Genomic DNA, 22,737 nt, shown 5'->3' on the forward strand with positions numbered 1-22,737 from the left:
AAAACTGTCTTCAGGCTATGTACCTCCCCAGATATGCTCACCCCACTGCATCCCAGGCTTCAGCCCGTTGCTTGACTTTCCCAGTAAAGTGACCCCTGGGAATGCTGAATTATTCCCGTGGTCTTAAATCTCCTGTCACTTGCTGCCAGCCTTGGTGGGGCAGGGATTGGGGAGGAGACTTCTGAGATGGGTGTTGGCAGGGATTGAGCCAAGGGCTCTTTTTTACAGCTCCAGACTCAGTTCCTACTCTACCCGACTCATGGAAGCTCTGGATTTTCCAGTGGCTGCCTAAAGGTGCCAGGTGACATACCCCAGGAGTTCAGAGGAGGTGTGAATCATAGGACAAATTTGGACCAAAAAAAGACAGCAGATTGGAAAGAGTTTGCAGACAAAATTTTCCCCCTCCTGCTATCTCTTTGCTGTTGCAAGATACAGCAACTTTAAATAGTCTCTCTGAGAAATAAGCTGCGTTTTGAAGCTGTAACAATTTGGATAACATGCCACCTTTTATTTGCTTTCCTCCTCCCTTCATTCCTCCTTTCCTTCCCTTTGCCCTCACTCGTACTTCCCTACAATTACAGCCCCCAATGAAACACCAGCATGCAACTCAGGTTGTTTTCTAGAGAACCCAGGCTAACACAGAATATTAAAAAAGGTGAATTTGGCAGAAGTTTGCAATAAAGGCAAGGGTATGGAAGAAACTTCAGGGCACTGAGCATGTTTAGTAGCCCTAATAGATCAGGGGCAACAGATCTGGGCTCTGGATCTATCATAAAGATGGGTTGACAAGTTGGGGGTTAGGAGTAAAGTGTGGTTATGGAATTATGCCTCCAGGAGGTACATTTCCTGCTCTCCAGCAGGTGGCAACAGGAAGACAACTACAAGGACTTGTAGCTTTGGATAGGTATGCCTATACTCCAGAGACTACAGAAATATTTGGGGTAATAGTCTCATTTAGGGGTTGAAATTATTCACTGAATCAAGCCTTTATAGGAAAAAGTAGTAATAAGAAGTGATCACCTCGGGGCTTCCTTGGTGGCGCAGTGGTTGAGAATCCGCCTGCCAATGCAGAGGACGCGGGTTCGAGCCCTGGTCCGGGAAGATCCCACATGCCGCGGAGCAACGCAGCCTGTGCGCCACAACTACTGAACCTGCACTCTAGAGCCCGTGAGCCACAACTACTGAGTCCGCGTGCCGCAACTACTGAGGCCCGTGCGCCTAGAGCCCGTGCTCCACAACGAAAGAAGCCACCACAATGAGAAGCCCGCGCACCGCAACGAAGAGTAGCCCCCGCTCGCTGCAACTAGAGAAAGCCCGTGCGCAGCAACGAAGACCGCAACACAGCCAAAAATAAATAAATAAATAAATTTATTAAAAAAAAAAAAAAAAAGAAGTGATCACCCCGTCAGTGAAAATGAAGAGAAATATAGTGAGAGGCCCTCTGTGTCCACTGGACACCGTTTTGCTAAATCTTGGAAGTCTGTGCTTTGCTTTATAAGGGAAGGTAGAGTGATTCTTGCACATACACATCAGGCTGTTTAATTCTCACCACAGCCCAGGGGAGCAGACATTATTCTCACCTCCATTTTGCAGATCAGGAAGAGGAAACTTGGTGAGGTAGAGTGCTTTGTTCCAGGTTACACAGATTCAGGGCTCAAACCACCCTGAGGTTCTTTGGCTCAAAATCCCAGCTATAGTTTTGAAGGGAACTGAAGAGGAGGTAAACTTCACCTCCTCCTCCTAGAGATTCAAAATAGTTTTACCTGGTTAGTGGGTCTACTTCAGGCAATGAATCAAGACAAAAGGGAAATGATTCAAAAGTTGAGCGAACTGGGACTCTATTAATGTGCCAGGTAAGGTAATCTGTGTTTGTATCAGACACCTATAATTTATGTAGATCCACATACATTTTTTTCAGATGCTGCACAAATTGGGAAATGTGTGGAGTGTTGTGGAACCATATGTACTTGTATGTGTTCAATACACTGTGTAATTGACTCAATTATCCATGTGGGGATTATTCACTTTTAATTTGCAATTTGGCTTCTCCTTTCAGTTAGGATGTTTCAGGGCCGCTCTAGGAATGCCAACTAATGTAAGTAATAATTTAAGTAAAACATAATTGGGTACGAAAATTAAATCCAATCTTTTCTCAGCTCCTGAAGATTCTACAGCTGAAATGTAACTCTAATTCATCCACTATCTTTTCATTCTCCAATGCCATTTTACTACTAAGGATTTTCTTGCTTTCCATAGATTATTGCAGTAGCTCCCTATCTGGCTTTCCTGCTTACCTCTTTCCCATCCAATAATCATTCTGCTTACGGTAATCTTCAACAAACAAACAAACAAACACAGTTCCCACAAAACTTTCTTTGCTTGAAAACATTTAATGGCTCCCCATTTCTCACCAGACTAAATGTACATGCCACAACCTATCATTCAAGGCTTCTTCATGCCACCTGTCCCAGGAAGTTTTCCTGATCCAACCTCGGATGCCTTATCACTGTTCCCAGCTCTGAATCCCCTTAATGCACTACATGTTTTCCTCTGAGACAAAGGTATTCCTGAACCCGCGTTGTCTCTCTATTCTCCTGAGACGTCCTTAATCGCATTCTCTGCGGCGATTCATCTCCTCTACTCTGCAGTACCTAGCTCAGTGCCCGACCACAAAGAAAGGCGCAACGAACACTTGCCCATTTACCTGCTGGCAAACCTCAAGGGCAGGCATTTTGGTCTTTTGTATCTCGAGTGTCTAGCACAGTGCCTGGCACACAGTAGGTGCTCAAAGAACACTACTGAACGAATAAAAGTACAAAGAGCCCAGGCTCCGCGTGGGGCACTGCAGAGCTCCAGGGATGTAGATACAGGAAGGGCTGGTGGCGCAGGGCACAGCGTGGAGCTGGCCCTGGGCTCCTTCGGGGAGCGCGTTCCACCGCCTGCCCATCTGCAGCGCAGGCCAGACACCGCGGGCAGTGCTTAAACTTTTTCTTCCAAAAAAAAAAGTATGTGTATATGCACGCAAGCGTAAATGTATATGTTTATACACACACACTACCTATATAATACATAAAAATAGCCACACCATATCCAGGTATGCGTATATATATAAAATAGGCAAATACGTACATATAAATAAATTAATATATGTACAGCCTTCACTCGGAACGGCGGGAGTGGCGGGGAGGACGACGGCGACGCCCCTTCGCCCCTCCAGGACCGCAGGACCGGAGCGGCGCGGCCCCTGCGCGGCTTGAGCCTTCCGGCTTGCCGTCCGCCGCTGCCGCCGCCATTGGCTGGACTCCAGGCAGCTGATCCTGGCGGCGGGGCCAGGGAGCTTCGAGGATGGCGGCGTCCGCGGCGCTGATTCTGCGGGAGAGCCCCAGGTAGCCCCGGCTGGGCATGGGGGCACCGCGGGCAGGGCAGGCGTAAGGGTGCTGCTGCTGTCTGTCGCCGAGGCGCGCGTTGGGGTCCGGGCGGAGGGGCAGATGCGGGGCCGCGGGTGTCCGGCGGGGCGGGCGCGGGGCTGGCAGAGTCGTGGTGCGGGCCCCGCGGGAGCGCGCGAGACTGCGGGTGCCTCCACCTGCACGGTAGTTCACCTGCGTGGGCTCACAGTGGGCCTGGGCAGCTGAGGTCAGTACGACAGTGTGTGGTCAGTGTCACCGTTCCCCGAGGCTGTATCGCAGGAACCCAGGCCATCCTGGAGTAACACTGAAATCACGTGGAAAGGTATTCCGTTTCCGTTTTCAGTTCTCTTTCAGACCTCCTGATTATGAGAATGTCTCCCATTGGTCGCGGATGGTCCTGAATACCTAACACGCGTTAATATACCTTTTCAATCAAGATAGACTAGGCCTCAGGCCAGGAGTTTTTGGCTTGTAACAGTATCTAGACAGAATTTAGTAACATTGCTTTTGTTTTCATTTGATTTCTTTTGAATTCATTTGTTTATTTAGTTCATTTCTGTTTATGGTGGGTAAGTAAGGTCGGCTGTCTATAGTGGTGATGTAAACTTATGTTTTAAAATAAAATTATTTAAGGAAAAATGACTCCATTTAATGAAAAATAAATAATAGTGCAGGTGGTGTGTGGATGCAGAAAAGTGAGGAAGTATACAGGCAAATAATTGAGGCTGGAGAATAACTTTGTGTCTAGATTGGACAGGAGTCTTTTTGAAGAAGAGAGTTGTCATTTTGAAGTTTTAACTTTTTTGATTACTTGAGTTCTGACAGCCAGTTCCTTTTCTCACACCAGTGTCCTGGGTAACACATCACATCAGTAAACCATATTCAACGTGGTGCAGTAGAATTGTTCTTATCACATAATTTAAGTTGATTATTACAATTGAAACAGGGTTTTAAAACAGCTGTGTGCTTAGTGACCCCGAATGATATTGTATGTAGTTTTTTTTTTTTTTTTTATTCCATTACCTGCCATGCAGCAGTCTTTTCTTTCTATTTTTGGTGTAATTGCCAATTCCCTCCTCCCACTCTTCTCAAAGTTCTGTTTTGAGTTAAGTGGATACATAAACTTTCACTCCTAAATTAATACCATTCCCCACAGAGTGCAGGCTTCTCCTAGTAGTTTGCCTTGCCCAGAAGAAAGAGAAAATTTGCCAAATAGACCTTTTCAACAGAAGTACTTTTGGGGGTATCTTTTGGAAACGTCCTGCCTTTGCTGACCATCACCTGTTTTTCTTTATTTTACTCAGACTTACCTTGTAGTAAGCAGAGTTGTCGAAATGAAAACTTACAGACAGCTGTACTTACGGTAACTACAGTACCACTTGGGGAAAACTCATTTTAAAACTTTGTTTTATGAATTTATTTAGCATGAAAAAAGCAGTGTCGCTGATAAATGAAATAGATATAGGAAGATTTCCACGATTGCTCACCCGAATTCTTCAAAAACTTCACCTGAAGGTTTGTATGTTTGCACTTCTATAGATTATAATATATTCTCGTGATTCCACTGCAACTCTAGGTTTCTACTTGAAGTACTTTTTTGCGAGGTATTGTTCTCCAGCATGTCCTCAGGAACACCGGGTCTCTAGAAAATATGATAATATCCCACGGTCAAAAGTTTGGGAACTTCTGTCTTCATTCAAATTAATTTTTTTAAATCATGGAACTTTTCAGAGTATATTTTATGGTAGTGTTAATAGTAAATATTTAAGGGTGAATGTTGTGTGCAAAATTTTCCAAATGTGTTTGACCAGGGAACTGTTTTATCATGGCATTTATTTTGGGACCAAGGCTCTGTGGAACACGCTTGGGGAAAATTCTGATATCATGATTTCATTCTTTGTCTTAAAAATAACTCTGTAGTTTTGCTATCAACCGGTATGTAATTTTTCATTTAATCTTTCTCTTCCACTTTTATTTCAAGGTTGTGGTTATCTTGGATATATTGATGCTTAGTAATTCATTACTTGGTTAACTTGCTAACATTACTTAGTTAACTTCTTTATCAGGTTAATAAAATTTAATTACATTTAACATGTGTTTAAGGAGTGCCCACTAACTGCTCTGCCTGGTGCAAAGTATCACCATTAAATGAGAACCCAGACTCTTACCTCTTCTTTTTCCTGGCCAGAGGCCAGTCCCAAAGCCCTGCCCTTTCTCCCTCTGAAGTATCTCTCAAATCCAAGTTCTCTTCGTAATCCTAGTTCAGACCCTTATTATTTCTCCCTTGGACTACAACAGTTACCTTCAAACTGGTACCGCTGTCTATAGTCTTCTACCTTCTTATCACTTCTTCATGGTGCTGTTCCATTTATCTTTCCAAATATTTTCTTCCTTAAAAAAAAAAAAAAAAAAGTTGATCATATCTTTACAGTGTTCAAAGCCATCAATGACTTTCCGTTGCTCACAGGAAAAAGTTCATATTCCTTAACATTGTATTATAATAACGTTACAATATAGGTACAGTCTGTGTTTTCCCCACTTTGCAAGTGTTTCAGTTACCCTGGGCTATGCTCTTTTACTGGAACGTACTGTGAACTTTTTCCACTTGGTGTCTGTGTAATATACTCTTTCCCTTACCTGAAATATCTTCCCTTCTTTAGTGAATAAACTATTCATCTTTCAAGGATTTGACAGTCCTACTCTCAGCAGCTCGTCCTCTCTTCTTTGCTTCTAAAACACTTGGTTCATCCTCACTTCACTTTAGTACTACCTCATAACTATTTGTTTCATGATTACAGGGTCTTTCTCTGACCTTGAATACTTTAAGTATCATGTCTTACTCATCTTTATATTTCCCACACTTGATACACTGATACTTATGCAGTTGGCACTCAATAGCTATTCTTGGAGTTCATTCTTTCCCTTGCCATGGGAAACACAAAATGAATATAGGTTCTGTGAATTCTGCCCATAAGGAATTTGTGATGTAGAAGGAGAAACAGGAGGAACAACCACAGTAACAATGGCAGCTACATTCTGTGGTGTTTGCTATGCACAGTTCCATTGCTCCCTCTGTGACCGGTGCTGTTCTGATGGCTTTGTGGTATTAACTCATCTGATCCTCACAGCACCCTTAGGAAGTAAGTACTGTTGTCATCCTTATTTTATCCATGAAGAAACTGAGATAGAGACCAGTTAAGTAATTTGCCCAAGGTCACACAGCTAGCTAGTAAGGCAGTCTGGCTCCAGAATCCATCCCTCTGACCCATTAGAGTAAACCTCAGGAAAGAGTGTGAAACGGTATATAAATCAGTCCAAAAGTGAATGATGCAGCCAGTTGATACAGAGTTTAAGTTGATTGTCTGAGTTGGTGGCTGCCTTCTTTTTTATTTTTTTTTTATTTATTTTATTGTATTTTTCAATTGAAGTATAGTTGATTTACAATGTTGTGGGTGGCTGCCTTCTTAAACACATACAAAGTGATATGGGACACAAAACACTTATATACATCTTATGTTCTTCATACTGAGGGAGGATGGAACATCTGCAGGAAACTCGTGACCCTCTGGAGTTTGTTTTTGACCCTCTGGAGTTGAGAAAACATTAATATCTATCTTCGAGTAACTGAATGGCCAAAGCATTCCACAGAGGTGTTTGAATGCTGTGCCTTCAGAGGTGGGGAGTGGAGGTGAGAAGGTGTGGTTGTTGAGAGCTGAAGCAGCTGAGGACAGAAACATCTGTATTTGATTACTTGCCTGCAGAAAGTCAGGAGAGAAAGTCAGGAAAGGGGCAACCCATCCCCACTCCCCCAACCCGCCCGGACAGTTTTAGGGAATATTCTTCCAGAGGGACTCCAGTTGTGATAAGGGCTCTTATCAAATAGTTTGCAGCGACATCTCAGATCAGCCAGCTTTCTTTTATGTACTCTTGGTCTGTCAAGTTGGCCTTTGCCTTGGGACAAGCAGAGTCCTGAGAGCGGTGAAACCGCATGCAGGTAAGTTGGTGAAGAGGTTTAGGGATTTGGTTGCTATTCTTAATGTTATCAGCTTGACACTTTGATTTTACCAAGTTTGATCTTGGTAAAATGGGATTGTGGGCAGAGGGTATCTGTTTTTGTCCAGACTGGTTCCTTGGAATCTCTAGTAGAAATAAACACGGGGAAGATAAGCTTAGGTATAGAATATGGGCACGCCTAAGTATGGGTCTGGGAGTCCTCTGTGAACTGGCCCTATTCCTGAGCAATCGTAGCATATAGGAATACTTGGGAATTTTGGGTGGTTTGTTACCAATGTGTGTAGGGTGCTGGTGGCATTTAATGCCCAGGAACTTTATTTATTTTTTTAAACTTTTTATATTGGAGTATAGTTGATTAACAATGTTGTGTTTCAAGTGTACAGCAAAGTTATTTAGTTATACATATACATGTATCTATTCTTTTTCAAATTCTTTTCCCATTTAGGTTGTTACATAATATTGAGCAGAGTTCCCTGTGCTATACAGTAGGTCCTTGCCGGTTATCCATTTTAAATATAAGAGTGTGTATGTGTCAATCCCGAACTCCCTAACTATCCCTCCCCCCGCTTCCCCCCGGTAACCTTAAGTTCGTTTTCTAAGTCTGTGAGTCTGTTTCGTAAATAAGTTCATTTATATCTTTTTTTTAGATTCCGCATATAAGCGATATCATTTGATACTTGTCTTTCGCTGTCTGACTTACTTCACTCAGTTTGACAATCTCTAGGTCCATCCATGTTGCTGCAAATGACATTATTTCATTCTTTTTAATGGCTGAGTAATATTCCATTGTATATGTGTACCTTTAAATGTCTTGCAGTGAGTAGGACAGTCCTGTACAAAGAATTGTCTCATCCTGCATGCTAATAGAGTCTGCATTGGGAAACACTGAAGGAAATCAGAGTAACTTCCTTATCTGTGAACTTAAAAACAAACATTTGTGGCCTCTTAAGTTTTTTAAAATAGCTGTCACAACTCATGCAATTAAAAAAAAACCCTCATATACCTTGCTCCAGAGACTCTTAGGCCCTCCCACAAAGCCTATTGATGTTACTATGTTATATGTCTAGTTCTGCGAGATGAGGTGTCTGGATTTCTGGCCATGGCCGACTAGCAACAGCAAACTGGGGGGTGAAGGCGCTCCTGTGATGGGGCATGTGGGCAGTTTCAAGAATCAACTGCTGGGTATAGATTGAAATGGAAGAATTAAGAAAATCAGACACAAGAAGTACAAAAGCAAAGAAATCTGAGGGTTTTTTCTGAAGTGAAAAATCATCAGTGTATCTTCTTAGCAGTTCTTTAGGAAACCAACTGCAGCACGGAACTTGGATGCTCGTAATTATGATCTGACTTATTGCAAGACTCTAGTGTAATCCAGTATACTTTGTTTACAAAAGTCTAGAATGGGTGCCGTACATTTCAGAAAGATTGCTTTTAAAAGTCTAAAATAAAAGTTCTTTTATTCGATAGATTGACTTGTGGGTACCACCATATTTCCTCATTATGACCGCTAGAGAAGTCTCATTATATTAATATAAAGGACAGTCACAGATGTAAACCCCAGCCTACAGAAATGCCTGAGGATTTTGTTGTTGCTGTTGTCACAATGTATGGAGGGTGCTGCCGGCATTTAACGCCCTGGGACTTTAAATGTCCTAGCGATGTGCAGCGCAGTCCTGTTCAAAGAAGAATTGGCCTCACCTATGTGGACAAAAAAAGAAAAGAGTAGCTTATCCCTGAAAATGCATTTATTTTGTACTTAATATAAGCTGGAGGGCTTCTTACAACTTAGTTTATTAGGTTAAAATGATATGTATACATTTTAAATTATGGCATATGCAGACTTCTAGTACCATGTGTTCTTCCATTGTGGTGTTGGTGTGTGTGTATGCCTGTGTATGTGAGTCAGAGCTTGGATTCCGGACCACAGGCCTCTCTTGTCTCTAAAGCCGTGCTCTGAGTTTTTAAAACCTAATTGCCTTCATAATTATTTAGATAGTATACTGTCTTCATAGAATAGAAGATCGGTATAACTTTCTGAGGAATGTGACCTGATTTCAACTGTATGTGGAATTAAGATGAGTTCACTCATCATGCATGTTAAGAAAATAAATTCTTCAAAAAAAGAAAAAGTTGGAAGGATGGATTTTTTGATTTGTTCTTTTTTGTGCCCTTAAAGTTCAAAATAGAGTGCGTAAGTGAAGTGTTTCAGTAACATTTTAAATTTCACAAATAGTTTATGAGGAAGTTTTTGTTTTAAGACATTTAAACAACATGGACAAACTGAAATGCCCCCCTTGGCTAACTCTTGCCCCTTCCTCCATCTTCATTCTCTCCTGTGTGAGTTATCTATTGCTGAATTGCAAATTTCCCCCAAAGTTAGCAGATTAAACCAACAATAAACATTTATTATCTCTCACTCTTCCTGTAAGTCAGGAATTTAGCAGTGGCTTGGCTGGGTGGTCCTGGCTTGGGGTTCTCATGAAATTGCTCTCAGATGTTGGTTGGGGCAGCCGGTACCTGAAGTTTTGACTGGGGTAGAGGATTTCCTTCTAACATGGCTAGATGGTGGCACCAGTTAGTTCCTTGTCACATGGGCCTTTGCTCCTGACATGGAAGTTGTCTTCTTCCAGAATGAGATGGGGGTGCTGTCCTTTTTATGACCTAGGCTTGGATATCACATACCTTCACTTTTACTATATTCTACTGGTTAGAAGTCAATCAGTGAGTCTGGCTCATATTCAGGGGAGAGGAAATTAGGCTCCCTCTTTTGAACAGAGGAGTGTTAAAAGAATTTGCAGATATGATAAAACCACCACACCTCCCTAGAAGTAGTCTTTGTTGTCGATTTGGTTTTCATCTTTCCAGGTCTTTTTTTCAAGTATTAATAAATACAGACGTGCAAACATATGTGCACGCATATATAAATAGAAATGTTTGGTTTTTATATAAATGTGTTCATAAGTGGCATTATACTGTTTACCTTTTTCACTTATCACTTGTATCAGAGATCTTTCCATGTCAAGCCATACAGCAGTTATTCTTTTTAAATACTGTTTTTCCTTTCTGCCTGTGTATATATGTTTATGGCATATGCTTTTTAAATACATAGAACAAATTAACATCCATTTTCCATTTAAAATTTAAGTTTCTTGGACACTTGCTCTCTAATTTTATAAACGTGAGCCTTAAGTTTCTCCCATTGAGAGGGTAAAAACGAATATATCTCCTTTACTTTCTCTTCAACACCCAGACATGTGTGGGTTACTTTTGGTACCTAGGAAGAAGTTAACCTGCTGCTGTCTGGAAGCAAATGGAGTGACTTACATTTAATATTGATCAACCCAGGGTCGTTGTTGGAGCAAGATATTGACTATGGATTTGGAACTTTGTTTTATGGCTGTATTTTATTCTCCATTTGTTGTTCTGCTCACATATTTTAAGCGCCACCTTATTTTAAGGGTGCATGTTTCATGTACCAGTGGATGGGGGGAGATACATGTTCCCTTGTCCCTCTTTGCTCCAAACCACTTTATTAATATGATGCCCTTGAAAATCTTGAGAATATCCCTTTTCTTGCTCTTTTTAAAAGAGCAATCTAATCTAATCTATTCGGGACTTCCCTGGCGGTCCAGTGGTTAAGAGTCTGCCTTCCAATGCAGGGGAAGTGGGTTCGATCCCTGGTCGGGGAGCTAAGATCCCACATGCCTCGTGGCCAAAAAACCAAAACATAAAGCAGAAGCAGTATTGTAACAAATTCAGTAAAGACTTTAAAAATGGTCCACATCAAAAAAAAAAAAAAATCTTAAAAAAAAAAAGTCTCACTTTCTTGTACATATTGAGGACACTAAAGTTTAATTTTCTACGTGCTCAATCACTATTTTTATTTTGTCAAAATACCTCGTTTGGTGTATATTTAAAGGAATCAGATTGACAAACTTGGAAGTTAAATTGTACATATCCATTGAATTTAATGCAACATGTGGTTCATTGATTGTACATGAGTAATACTGTTCTTGTCTTCCTCATATTGATAAAGTCTGGTACTGTAGGTCACTATTTCAAGAAGGTGTATGGTAGTCACAGAAATTCTGGAACTTTAAAATCAAAACCTTGCTCTTGAGGTAAGTGATTGGCATTTTGGCCAAATTGGGTTCATGCTTTTCTCAGTCATAAAACAGGTAGTAGATACTGGGAGTTCTGGTGACTAGCCTCCCCAAACCAAAAATATGCCAGCTTAGAGTTCTAATGCTGCTTCACTTGAGCAATTGTAAAGTTGTACCTCATCCTAAGCTGTTAAGGCATGGACTTCTGAAACTTCTCCATGTAGCTGTTGGGGAGAGGCAGCAACAGGGAAAGTTGTTTTTGGTATGTGTAGATAAAGTATTTTTATTTGAAAGCAGTTCTAACAGTGTATATTTTTCATACTTGAAAAACCAGTCTTCAGATCAAGGAGATTATTTTGGAAATGAAAGAAAGGAGACTAGCCAGAAGTTATACTCAGATGGCTAACTTCTTTCTTTCATATATTGCTTATAAAAGTAATGTGTGTAATGTGTAAGTTTTGGAAAATATTAAAATTATCAAAAAGACTTAATTTCTCGCTTTATATATGCTCTTATAATAACCCATACTTTTGTAGAACTCATTAAAAAGGGAAGTTATTTGAACAATTATTTGTTTTTAATTTGTCTTTCTAACTAGAGGATAGTACTCCTGAGGACATAAACTGTCTATGTAGCACATAATAAGTACTCAGCAAATATATATATATGTGTGTATATATATATATATATATATATTTTTTTTTTTTTTTTGTACTTCTGCAGTATCAGTTGTGATTTCTCCTCTTTCATTTCTTATTTTGTTTATTTGGGTCTTCTCTCTTTTCTTCTTGGTGAGCCTGGCCAGAGGTTTGTCAGTTTTGTTTACCCTTTCAAAGAACCAGCTCTTGGTTTTATTGTTTTTTTTTTCTATTGTTTTTTTAATCTCTATTTTATTTATTTCCTCTCTGACCTTTATTAGCTCCTTCCTTCTTCTGACTTTAAGTTTTGTTTGTTTTTCTTTTTCTAATTCTTTTAGGTGGTGGGTTAGATTGTTTGAGATTTTTTTTGTTTCTTAAAGAAAGCCTGTATCACCGTAAATTTCCCTCTAAGAATTGCTTTTGCTGCATCCCATAACCCATTGACTTTTAATAAAATAATCCTAAGGGTTAAACTAGTTGCCACCTCTCTATCTGATGGGACTGTTGGTGCTAGGTAATGGAGGATATAGATAAAGGTTCTCAAGGTTAACAGTTTTTATCTGTTTAATCCTTCCAGGGTAGGCTCCCTCTTATTAAATGCGTACAGGGGCTTAGGGCTAGGTAAGGTCATATACTGGCAGAGGTTTTGTGGTGAGTTGGGGAGAGGAAAGAGCTACCAAAGGAAAGGAGCCCCCAGGTATTTTCTATCTTAAAATGCTGTTCTCTTAAATGGAGATTTTGCTTTGGGCTCTTAGAAGAGTTGCTGGGACCCATTATAATTGGATAGTATTATTACAGAGAAGGTGTTTTCCACCCCCCCATGTTTTTTAATTTCCTTTCTTAATTTTTATTTTATACTGGAATATAGTTGATTATAATGTTGTGAGTAAAGATGGAAATTACTATTAATTATTGTTAACATTTTGGGGTTTTACCTTGTAGTATTGTTTTTTCTAAATGTCCTTTTTTTGTTTTTTTTTTAAATAAATTTATTTATTTTATTTATTTTTATTTTTGCCTGCACTGGGTCGTCATTGCTGCTCGCGGGCTTTCTCTAGTTGCAGCAAGTGGGGGCTACTCTTCATTGTGGTGCACGGGCTTCTCATTGCGGTGGCTTCTCTCATTGTGGAGCACGGGCTCTAGGCACGTGGGTTTCCGTAGTTGTGGCACGTGGGCTCAGTAGTTGTGGCTCGCAGGCTCCAGAGTGCAGGCTCAGCAGCTGTGGCGCACTGCCCAGCTGCTCCACGGCATGTGGGATCTCCCCAGACCAGGGCTCGAACCCACGTGCCCTGCATTGGCAGGCGGGCTCTCAATCACTGTGCCACCAGGGAAGCCCTAAATGTCCATTTTTAAAAAAATATTTTTTTATACAGCAGGTTCTTTTTAGTTATCCATTTTATACATATTAGTGTATATGTTAAATGTCCATCGTTTATGTTATTTACCATTATTTTCCACCTCCTGTAAATCATAGAATTGAAAATATTGGGTTTTTTTTAATGAAATTTATTTGGCAAGAGCCAGATAATGAACTGTACTATGATTTTAAGATATTGAAATTTACAGACACATCAGTTTCTTTCAAGGATGGATTTACTTTCTTTCAAGTTCTCATTGTCATATGAATAAATGAATCTTCTGTTGAGTATCTGAGTTTTGAATACCTGAGTGTATGCTAATAGATTGCTTTCTGTGTTGTAGGCTGAGAATAGTTTCAGTGAAGAAGAGGAAGAAAAACTTCAAGCTGCATTTTCTCTGGAGAGACAAGATCTTCACCTAGTTCTTGAAACAATATCTTTTATTTTAGAACAGGTATTTTTATTGCCCCAAACTTCCTAACCATGGTTTATTTACTACATGTTTGCATTGCTGTGATATCTATAACATTTTATCTTATTTTTCTCAAGTATACAGATGGAAGCAGTGAATATGTTTTATCAAAAAATTTTGATGTAGTAAAAATATTTTGAATGTGTGATTTTTTTCCCATGGTATTGCGTTCTGCTAAAACAGTCTTAGTGTTGAGCAGCCTGAGTAAAGTATTTGACAATATGAATCAAGACTTTGTTGACTTGAGACAGTTAAAAAAGATTCAAATTTATTGTTACTTGGTATAATAATTTGGAAAAATGATTTGGAAAAATGAACACATTTTATTTAAGAAATTTAATAAATGATTTTGGAGGATTTATTTGACTAGGTTGATAAATAAAACATTTAGAAAAGAAATATTTGTCAAAGGACCTTTTGTCATACTATTTCTTCCTACTGAGCTGTTCTTCTGCATCCCTTCTTTATATCTAAATTCAGTTCATTGTTTAAGTTCATTGTTCTGTTCAAATCACGTCTCCTCCCACTGCAGCCTTGACCCCTTATACTTGCAATCCTCCCCTTATTTGGGTTCCTTTTATGCTTGGCTCATCATGGTAGAGCACATTGTTCGTCTTTTCATTATTTCATGTATGTCAGTTGTGTCTCCTTCACTAGGTTTTGAATTTGTGCGGGGCCAGGATCACATTTTCTGTGCATCTTATGTAAATGCAGCACATTGCTGGGCTAAAAATAAATTCTTTTTTTTAACATCTTTATTGGAGTGTAATTGCTTTACAATGTTGTGTTAGTTTTTGCTGTATAACAAAGTGAATCAGCTATATGTATACATATATCACCATATGCCCTCCCTCTTGCATCTCCCTCCCACCCTCCCTATCCCACCTTTCTAGGTGGTCACAAAGCACCCAGCTGATCTCCCTGTGCTATGCAGCTGCTTCCCACTAGCTGTTTTACATTTGGTAGTGTGTACATGTCATTGCCACTCTCTCACTTCGTCCCAGCTTACCCTTCCCCCTCCCCGTGTCCTCAAGTCCATTCTCTATGTCTGCGTCTTTATTCCTGTCCTGCCCCTAGGTTCATCAGAACCTTTTTTTTTTTTAGATTCCATATATAAATGTTAGCATACGGTATTTGTTTTTCTCTTTCTGACTTGCTTCACTCTGTATGACAGACTCTAGGTCCATCCACCTCACTACGAATAACTCAATTTCGTTTCTTTTTAAGGCTGAGTAATATTCCATTGTATATATGTGCCACATCTTCTTTATCCATTCATCTGTCGATGGACACTTAGGTTGCTTCCATGTCCTGGCTATTGTAAATAGAGCTGCAATGAACATTGTGGTACATGACTCTTTTTGAATTATGGTTTTCTCAGGGTATATGCCCAGTAGTGGGACTGCTGGGTCATATGATAGTTCTATTTTTAGTTTTTTAAGGAACCTCCATGCTGTTCTCCATAGTGGCTATAAAAATAGATTCTTAATAAATTCCTGTTGTTTGTTTATTTCACAGTAAACAATACTGTAGCTTCCTGGGCATTCTAGTGAATAGATACCGTTAGGAGGACAAGCTGCTGGGCGTCTACTACATGCAGCCTTATACAGATTACAGATCATAAAGATGATTATGGTTCCTATCCTTGGTGAACCTTCAGTAGAAGAAAAGGATAACTGAACAGGGCAGAGCAGCCTGGGGTTTATGAGAAAGTTTTTTCAGAATAATGTAAAAAACAACAGGTATCATCGTGAAAAAAGTTTTCAATTTTTTATTATATATTACCTAGGAAGTTGGTAGATGAACGTGGTTTTGAGAAAGTGTTTCTTGGAAAAATTTTGATAGTTGGGAAACAAAACCACTGTGTACTTATTTGAAATAATGAAGTGAAATAAGGAAATGAACTTTTAATTAGGATACCATTTACATAGCCAAAGCAAAGAAGTTTTTCTGTTAAGTGGATTTAGTATTACTTAAACCACAGGTAAAAATGAAGCAGTTTAGCTTGAAAAATTTAGACCATTTAATTCTGAATCTTCCAGCCCTTGGTTGAGTGTATTATTATTTGTAAAATAATAAAAAAATCTCTGCAACAGAAATATGAAATTTTTAAAATTTAAATCATTTAAAATAATGTTGTATTTGATTACAGTTCAAGGTCTCTGTATGAACATTTGGGATATATGTAATTTTTTTTTTCCTCTTTAATAGGCAGTATATTACAACGTGAAGCCAGCAGCTTTGCAGCAGCAGTTAGAGAACATTCATCTTAGACAAGACAAAGCAGAAGCATTTGTCAATGCTTGGTCTTCTATGGGTCAAGAAACAATTGAAAAATTCAGGCAGAGGATTCTTGCACCCCACAAGGTATAGGATATACTACTCAAAAGATATTTTTCAATATGTATGTATGGCATAAATTATTATATCTGAAAAGTTCCGCTCTCTTCTTCTATTTTCTGGAAATATTTGTGATTGGTGTTATTTTGCATTTTCAGCAGCATTATATGAGCGTTCCAGTAGTTCCAAATCCTTGTCAACACTTGGTATTGTCAGTTGTTTGTACTAAAGCTATTCTGTTAGGTTTTGTAATGATATCTTGTGTTTTTAATTTACATTTCCCTAATAACAGGTTATGATGATTATCTTTTTATGTACTTACTTGCCATCCATATGTCTCCTTTGGTGAAGTGTCTGTTCAGATCTTTTGTCTAACTGTATTTCCACACTGTGACAGATAAAGAATTATAGTAATATAAATATAAAGGACAATTACAAGTGTAAATCCCAGCATATAGAAATGCATGGGTTTTGTTTTTGTTTTTGTTTTTGTTTTTTGGTTGTTACAATTTGTAGAAGGTGTTTGTTTTCTTTCTGTTGAGTTTTGTGAATCTTTGAGTCCTTTGTCAGATATGTGATTTGCAGATATTTTCTCTTAGTCTGTAGCTTTCCGTTTTAGTTTCTAACAGTGTCTTTTGCAAAGTAAAACCTTTAAAATCTGATCAAGTTTGGTTTATCATTTTTTTCTTTTATTGATACTGCCTTTGGTTTTGTATCTTAAGAATTTGTAGCTTAATGCAATGTCACAAACTTTTGTTTACTTCTAAGTGTTTTATAGTTTGTGTTTTACATTTAAGTCTAACATCCAGTTTGGGTTAATTTTATATAAGCCATGAGGTACAGGTCCAAGTTCTTTTTTTTTTCTGATATGGACGTTGTTTCAGCATAATTATTGATAACATCCTTTTGTTATTGAATTGCCTTAGCCCCTTTGTCAAAAATCATTTGACATATTTGTGTATCTCTTTCTGGACTCTCTTTTTGGTTTCATTTATCTATTTGTCTATCTTTATGCCAATATCATGCTGCTTTAATTACTGTAGCTTTGTAGTAAGTCTTAAAATCAAGTATTGTTAATCTGCTGACTTTGTTCTTTTTAATAATTGTTTTGGCTATTCTAGTTTCTTTACCTTTTAATACAAATTTGAAAACCAGGTTTTTTAATATCTGCAAAAAATCCTCTGGAATTTTGATTGAGATTTTGTTTAATTTATAGTTCACTATGTAGAGAAATGACTTCTTAACAGTATTGAATATATCTCCATTTATTTAGGTCTTGTTTGATTTCTTGTATCAGTGTTTTTCATTTTTCAGCATATTTTGTTAGATTTGAACACTCTTAACCTAAGGTTTTTTTTTGTAGTTGTTGTAAATGGTACTGGTTTTAAAATTTTGGTTTCTAGTTGTTTATTGCTAGTATATAGAAACACAATTGATTTTTATATATTGATACTGTATTCAAGACCTTGGTAAACTCACTAATTAGTTATAGCAGTTTTTTTGGTGGTTTTCCTTGTGATTTTCTTTGTAGAAAGTCAGATTGTTCATGAATATAGAGATAGTTTTATTTCTTCCTTTTCAGTTTGTTCAGCTTTTGTTTTTCCTGCCTTACTGTACTGACTAGGACTTACAATATGATGTTGAATAAGATTGGTAAGTTTGAACATCATGCTTTGTTCACAGTTTTAGAGAGGAAGCATTCAGTCTCTCATCATTAAATAAGATGCTAGGGACTTCCCTGGTGGTCCAGTGGTTAAGACTTCTCGCTTCCACAGCAGGGGCACAGGTTCAATCCCTGGTCAGGGAACTAAGATCCTGCATGCTGCGCGGTACGGCAAAAAAAATAAAAAAGAGAGTAGGATGGTGGTTACCAGGGGCTGGGGCTGGGGTAGGGAAATGGAGGCAATGTTGTTCAAAGAATACAAATTTCCACTTATAAGATGAATAAATTCTGGGGATCTAATGTATAAAATAGAAACAAAAAGATGCTAGCTGTGGGTTTCCAGAAAATGCCCCTGTATTGTTTTCATTTCTCTCTTTTTTTTTAAACTCTACATTCTAAGAGCTCTCAAGTGTCCTCCACATCACAGCTTCATTTTTCATTTTAATTTCTGCTTTTTCCTGTATCCTGTACAGATTTTAAGTTTTCCATTTTTTTATCCCTAAAATTTTTTTAACCATCATCATTTAAAAAGAAAAAATCTCCACTTGCCTTTGAATATTTGCCTATTTTTTATATTTATATTATTTTCTTCTGTTTTTTTTCTTGCATTTATATAAGTACAGTATACTTGTATAGTTAAAAATATTTCTTTTTTCACCTCTAATAGTAAGTCATTTTTTATTGTTTTCTGGATGATAGTTTGTTGCTTTTTTAAAAGTAATATTTCTGGGGCTTCCCTGGTGGCGCAGTGGTTAAGAGTCCGCCTGCCAATGCAGGGGACACGGGTTCAAGCCCTGGTCCAGGAAGATCCCACATGCTGCAGAGCAGCTAGCCCTGTGCACCACAACTACTGAGCCTGCGCTCTAGAGCCTGCGAGCCACAACTACTGAGCCTACACGCCACAGCTACTGAAGCCCGTGTGCCTAGAGCCTGTGCTCCGCAACGAGAGAAGCTACCGCAATGAGAAGCCCGTGCACTGAACGGAGAGTAGTCCCCACTCGCCACAACTAGAGAAAACCCGCGCATCGCGGTGAGGACCCAATGCAGCCAAAAAAAAAAAAAAAAAAAAAAAGTAATAGTTCTTCCTTATGTTGTATTACATTAACTTCTGTTTAAGAAGTAGTTTGATCAGTTGTCATACAAAATATGCAAAAAAGTAGTTGGATATGATTAATTGGTCCCTACAGCATTGGTCCCTAAAGAATGTAGGAAATTATCTTTTGCCAATACAGAGTATATGAGAGGCTGATACATTTTTTAATAACTTAAAAAATACCTTTTAATACCTTAAATGCTAATTAAGATCATATAATAATAGCAAACATTTCTTGTGTTTACGGTGGGCCAAAAACTCTACTAAGTGCATTATATCTTGTAAAATCCATTAATAGTTCTAGTTTATATGTAAAATTAAACTGAGGCTTAGAGAGATTAAATAATTGGTCCATGGTCACGCAGATATGTAAGTGGTAGAGTTGGGATTTGGCAAAGTAGTTACACTCCTAAGCCACTGTGCTATACTACCACCTAAATGTTAGCAGCAAAATTTTTCTGTGTCAGGCATTATGCAGGGTGGTTTACATAGTTTGTGTGTGTGTGTATATGTGTGTGTGTGTTTTATATCTTTGAAAAAGAAATAAAACTTTCGAAAGTGTACCTTTACCGTGTTAACCCAAGTGGTCCATGGTGAAGGTGAGGTGGGAATCAGATTGGGCTCTCTCTCTCGCTCTTTTTTTTTTTCAATTTCATTTATTTATTTTTGGCTGCATTGGGTCTTCGTTGCTACGTGCAGGCTTTCTCTAGTTGTGGTGAGTGGGGGCTACTCTTCGCTGCAGTGTGTGGGCTTCTCATTGCGGTAGCTTCTCGTTGCAGAGCACGGGGTCTAGGTGCGTGGGCTTCAGTAGTTGTGGCACGCAGGCTCAGTAGTTGTGGCACACGGGCTTAGTTGCTCCATGGCATGTGGGATCTTCCCAGACCAGGGCTCGAACCCGTGTACCCTGCATTGGCAGGCGGATTCTCAACCGCTGCACCACCAGGGAAGTCCGAGATTGGTCTCTCTCTTAATTAAGCCTTGTTCCTTTTACGTCATGGTACCTCTGGCAGCTATAATGTTATCTTCCTTTTTTGCCCTGATGACTGTTAAAGATATGGTGACTAAAATAGCTGTGGATGAAAATAGAGCATGTCATTTAAATTGTAACGAAAATATATGGCAGTGATTTATTATATAATGAACGAAAGTTGTATTTGCAGTGACTGTTTTACAGTCATTTAGAGGTTCACGTAAACTGTGTGGTGCTTGCAGTGGAACATCTGTGTAAGTAATTCTGAATTCAAAGAGAGTCAGATTCAATTAAATAACAAGTTAAAAAATCAAAAGGAACTTATTTTTAATTCAGTTTTTAAAAACACCTCTTTTCATCTTCTATTATTTCAATCTAATAAGTGAGAGGCAGATTGAAAATTGATTGGATAGCTTTTTACAGGATATGATTGAAGGGATTTAAAAATTTTATCCCGTCTCACTTTTTTTTTTTTTTTTTAAATACACTTTATCTTAACCTCTTTGGACACTGAAATGTTACCACTGCTTATTAGAATTGGTAGTCTTCCCTCTTTTATCAGTGTTGACTATGTTAGCAGTGTCCTTCTAACAGGGTTTTCTGTTTGATTTTTGTTAAAATGCCTGTGTGGTTACAACATTTATTAAATTATGAATACCCTTTCAGACAGAACTTGAATACTATGTTTAATTTTACTCCTAAAATTCTGGTTAGAGTTCCTTTATGTATATTCCTGCTCTACAAAATGTAAAGACTTACATGTTAAATATTACTGACATACTGATACATCTCTTTTTTTCTGAGACCTTAAGGAAAAGAATTGTGTTTTTTTATATGATATTTTTTCTAAAATATTTTTACATTTGAAGCTCACCCTATTCCTCAGTAACAGGTATGATTATGAGAAATATACGTAAGGCTTATCTTTAGCGCTCTGAGTCGCCTGGTCTTTAAAGGCTACTGATTCCTTTTCTTAAAATGCACCTGTATGTTCGTCCTGTTAAGAGTGTTCTTAATTTTACCAGTTACGTAGCAAATTTATTATTTCATTACGTAGTGAAAATTCATCATGTCTCATATGTTCTTGAGAAACCTGCATTTAAAAATGGATGGCTAACGTTCTTAAGATAATAATGTTCCTAAACAGTCTTTTAAAAAAATCCTCTTTGAGCCATTATAATAAGATTTACTGTAGTGTTAAGTGTAACAACTAATTGTTTGCTTCATTAATTGTTAAATATCTGTCTTTTATATGTAATATAAGAAATTTAGATTTGACATTTTTAAAACTTAGTGTATTCTTTTGTTTTATTATTTTCTCTTATATTCTTATTTCATTTCTTTTGGAATTCTAAGGCTGGATGAATGGCTTTATTATAAAGAGAACAGAAAAAGCACACTTCATATAGCTAAATCTAAATACGTAACTATGAATACATATCTGAGTGCTTTTCCAAGATTTAAACGCTTCTTAACATTATCATCTGCATTTATAGGAGAGGTATTTTGTTATAATTACATCCATATACAAGTCAAATTTCTGCCTCATTTGTTATGTTAGTTGTTGGCATGTTAAGAATCAAGTGAAAGCCATAGTTTTTCCATGTGCTGGAATTGACTGAATGTAAATGTTTGTGAGGTTTAAATGTTGCTATGTTCATTTACTGTTTTTTTTATTGAAATATAATTTACCTGCAGAAAATGCAGAGATTTTAAGTGTGTTCAGTTTGATGAATTTCAGAAATTATATATACCCGTTTAATCATTCTCCTTAACAAAATAGAGAAAATTTTCATCACCTGGAAAGTGCCCAGTTTTAATTCCCTCCACCTTCATACTCAGATTTCCATCACTGTAGGTTGTTTTTTTTCTGTTCTTAGACTGAATATAAAGGAACTCAAATAAATGTGTCTGTCTACTGTCTCTCAACATAATGTTTTTTGGGATTCATTCATTTGTTACTTGTATCAGCAATTCTTTTGTTGCTGAGTAATATTTCCTTGTATGAAAATAACACAATTTGTTTATCTGTACTCCTCTTGATAGACTTTTGGGTTGTTTCCAGCTTCTGGCTATTATGAATAAGACTGCTATTGACATTTGTGTACAAGTCTTTTTGTGGACATATGTTTTTATTTCCCTTGAGTGAATGTCTAGCAATGGGATTGCTGACCCCTTAAGCCAAATCTGAGGCTTTGTATTTGAATTTTAGCCAGTCTGTGCTGCACGGATTGGGAAAAAGTCATATAAATGTAAAAAGTCATAGAATTGTGAATCTGTCACCTTGTGTGGTTCCCTTCTTTTACGAATCTGTCACCTTGTGTGGATCCCTTCCCTTTAACTTCTTTCTGCTTTTAGTCATTCTCCAATGCCTTCAAATCACTGTTTTTAAAATATTTTGTTTAGAAGTTATCGTTTTTATTTGCAAGGAAAGTTGATGTGATATAAACTACTTCCTACCATGATCAGATTAGGAACTCTAAAACTGCTTCTTTTAAATTGTGAGTCTTATTCTGTCCCAGCTCTGCTCCAGATCCACCAAAGTCTTTCCGTGTTGTTTATAATGGAAGTCAAAGTTCTTACAATTGCCTTTAAGACCATACGTGATAAGTAACCCCTTTTGGTCCACTATCTTGTTGACCTCCACCTGGCTCACTTTGGGTAATTCTATTCTCTTTA

At 38.1% G+C, this 22,737-nt stretch overlaps 1 protein-coding gene across 5 annotated transcripts in view; it reads left to right on the plus strand.

The window, feature by feature from the left end:
• The first annotated feature begins 3,281 nt into the window (after nucleotides 1–3,281).
• The window catches only part of COMMD10 (COMM domain containing 10), a 173,459-nt gene continuing 154,003 nt past the window's right edge, over nucleotides 3,282–22,737 (plus strand). For all 5 annotated transcript variants that reach the window (XM_061189532.1, XM_061189535.1, XM_061189531.1 and 2 more), the window contains exons 1-4: nucleotides 3,282–3,386; nucleotides 4,832–4,922; nucleotides 13,864–13,974; nucleotides 16,204–16,359. In XM_061189532.1, the coding sequence (XP_061045515.1) occupies nucleotides 3,346–3,386; nucleotides 4,832–4,922; nucleotides 13,864–13,974; nucleotides 16,204–16,359 (399 nt within the window). In that variant the 5' untranslated portion in view covers nucleotides 3,282–3,345. The remainder of the gene's footprint in view (nucleotides 3,387–4,831; nucleotides 4,923–13,863; nucleotides 13,975–16,203; nucleotides 16,360–22,737) is intronic.

This window comes from Eubalaena glacialis, chromosome 4, assembly GCF_028564815.1.
Source record: "Eubalaena glacialis isolate mEubGla1 chromosome 4, mEubGla1.1.hap2.+ XY, whole genome shotgun sequence".
Taxonomy (NCBI): domain Eukaryota; kingdom Metazoa; phylum Chordata; class Mammalia; order Artiodactyla; family Balaenidae; genus Eubalaena; species Eubalaena glacialis.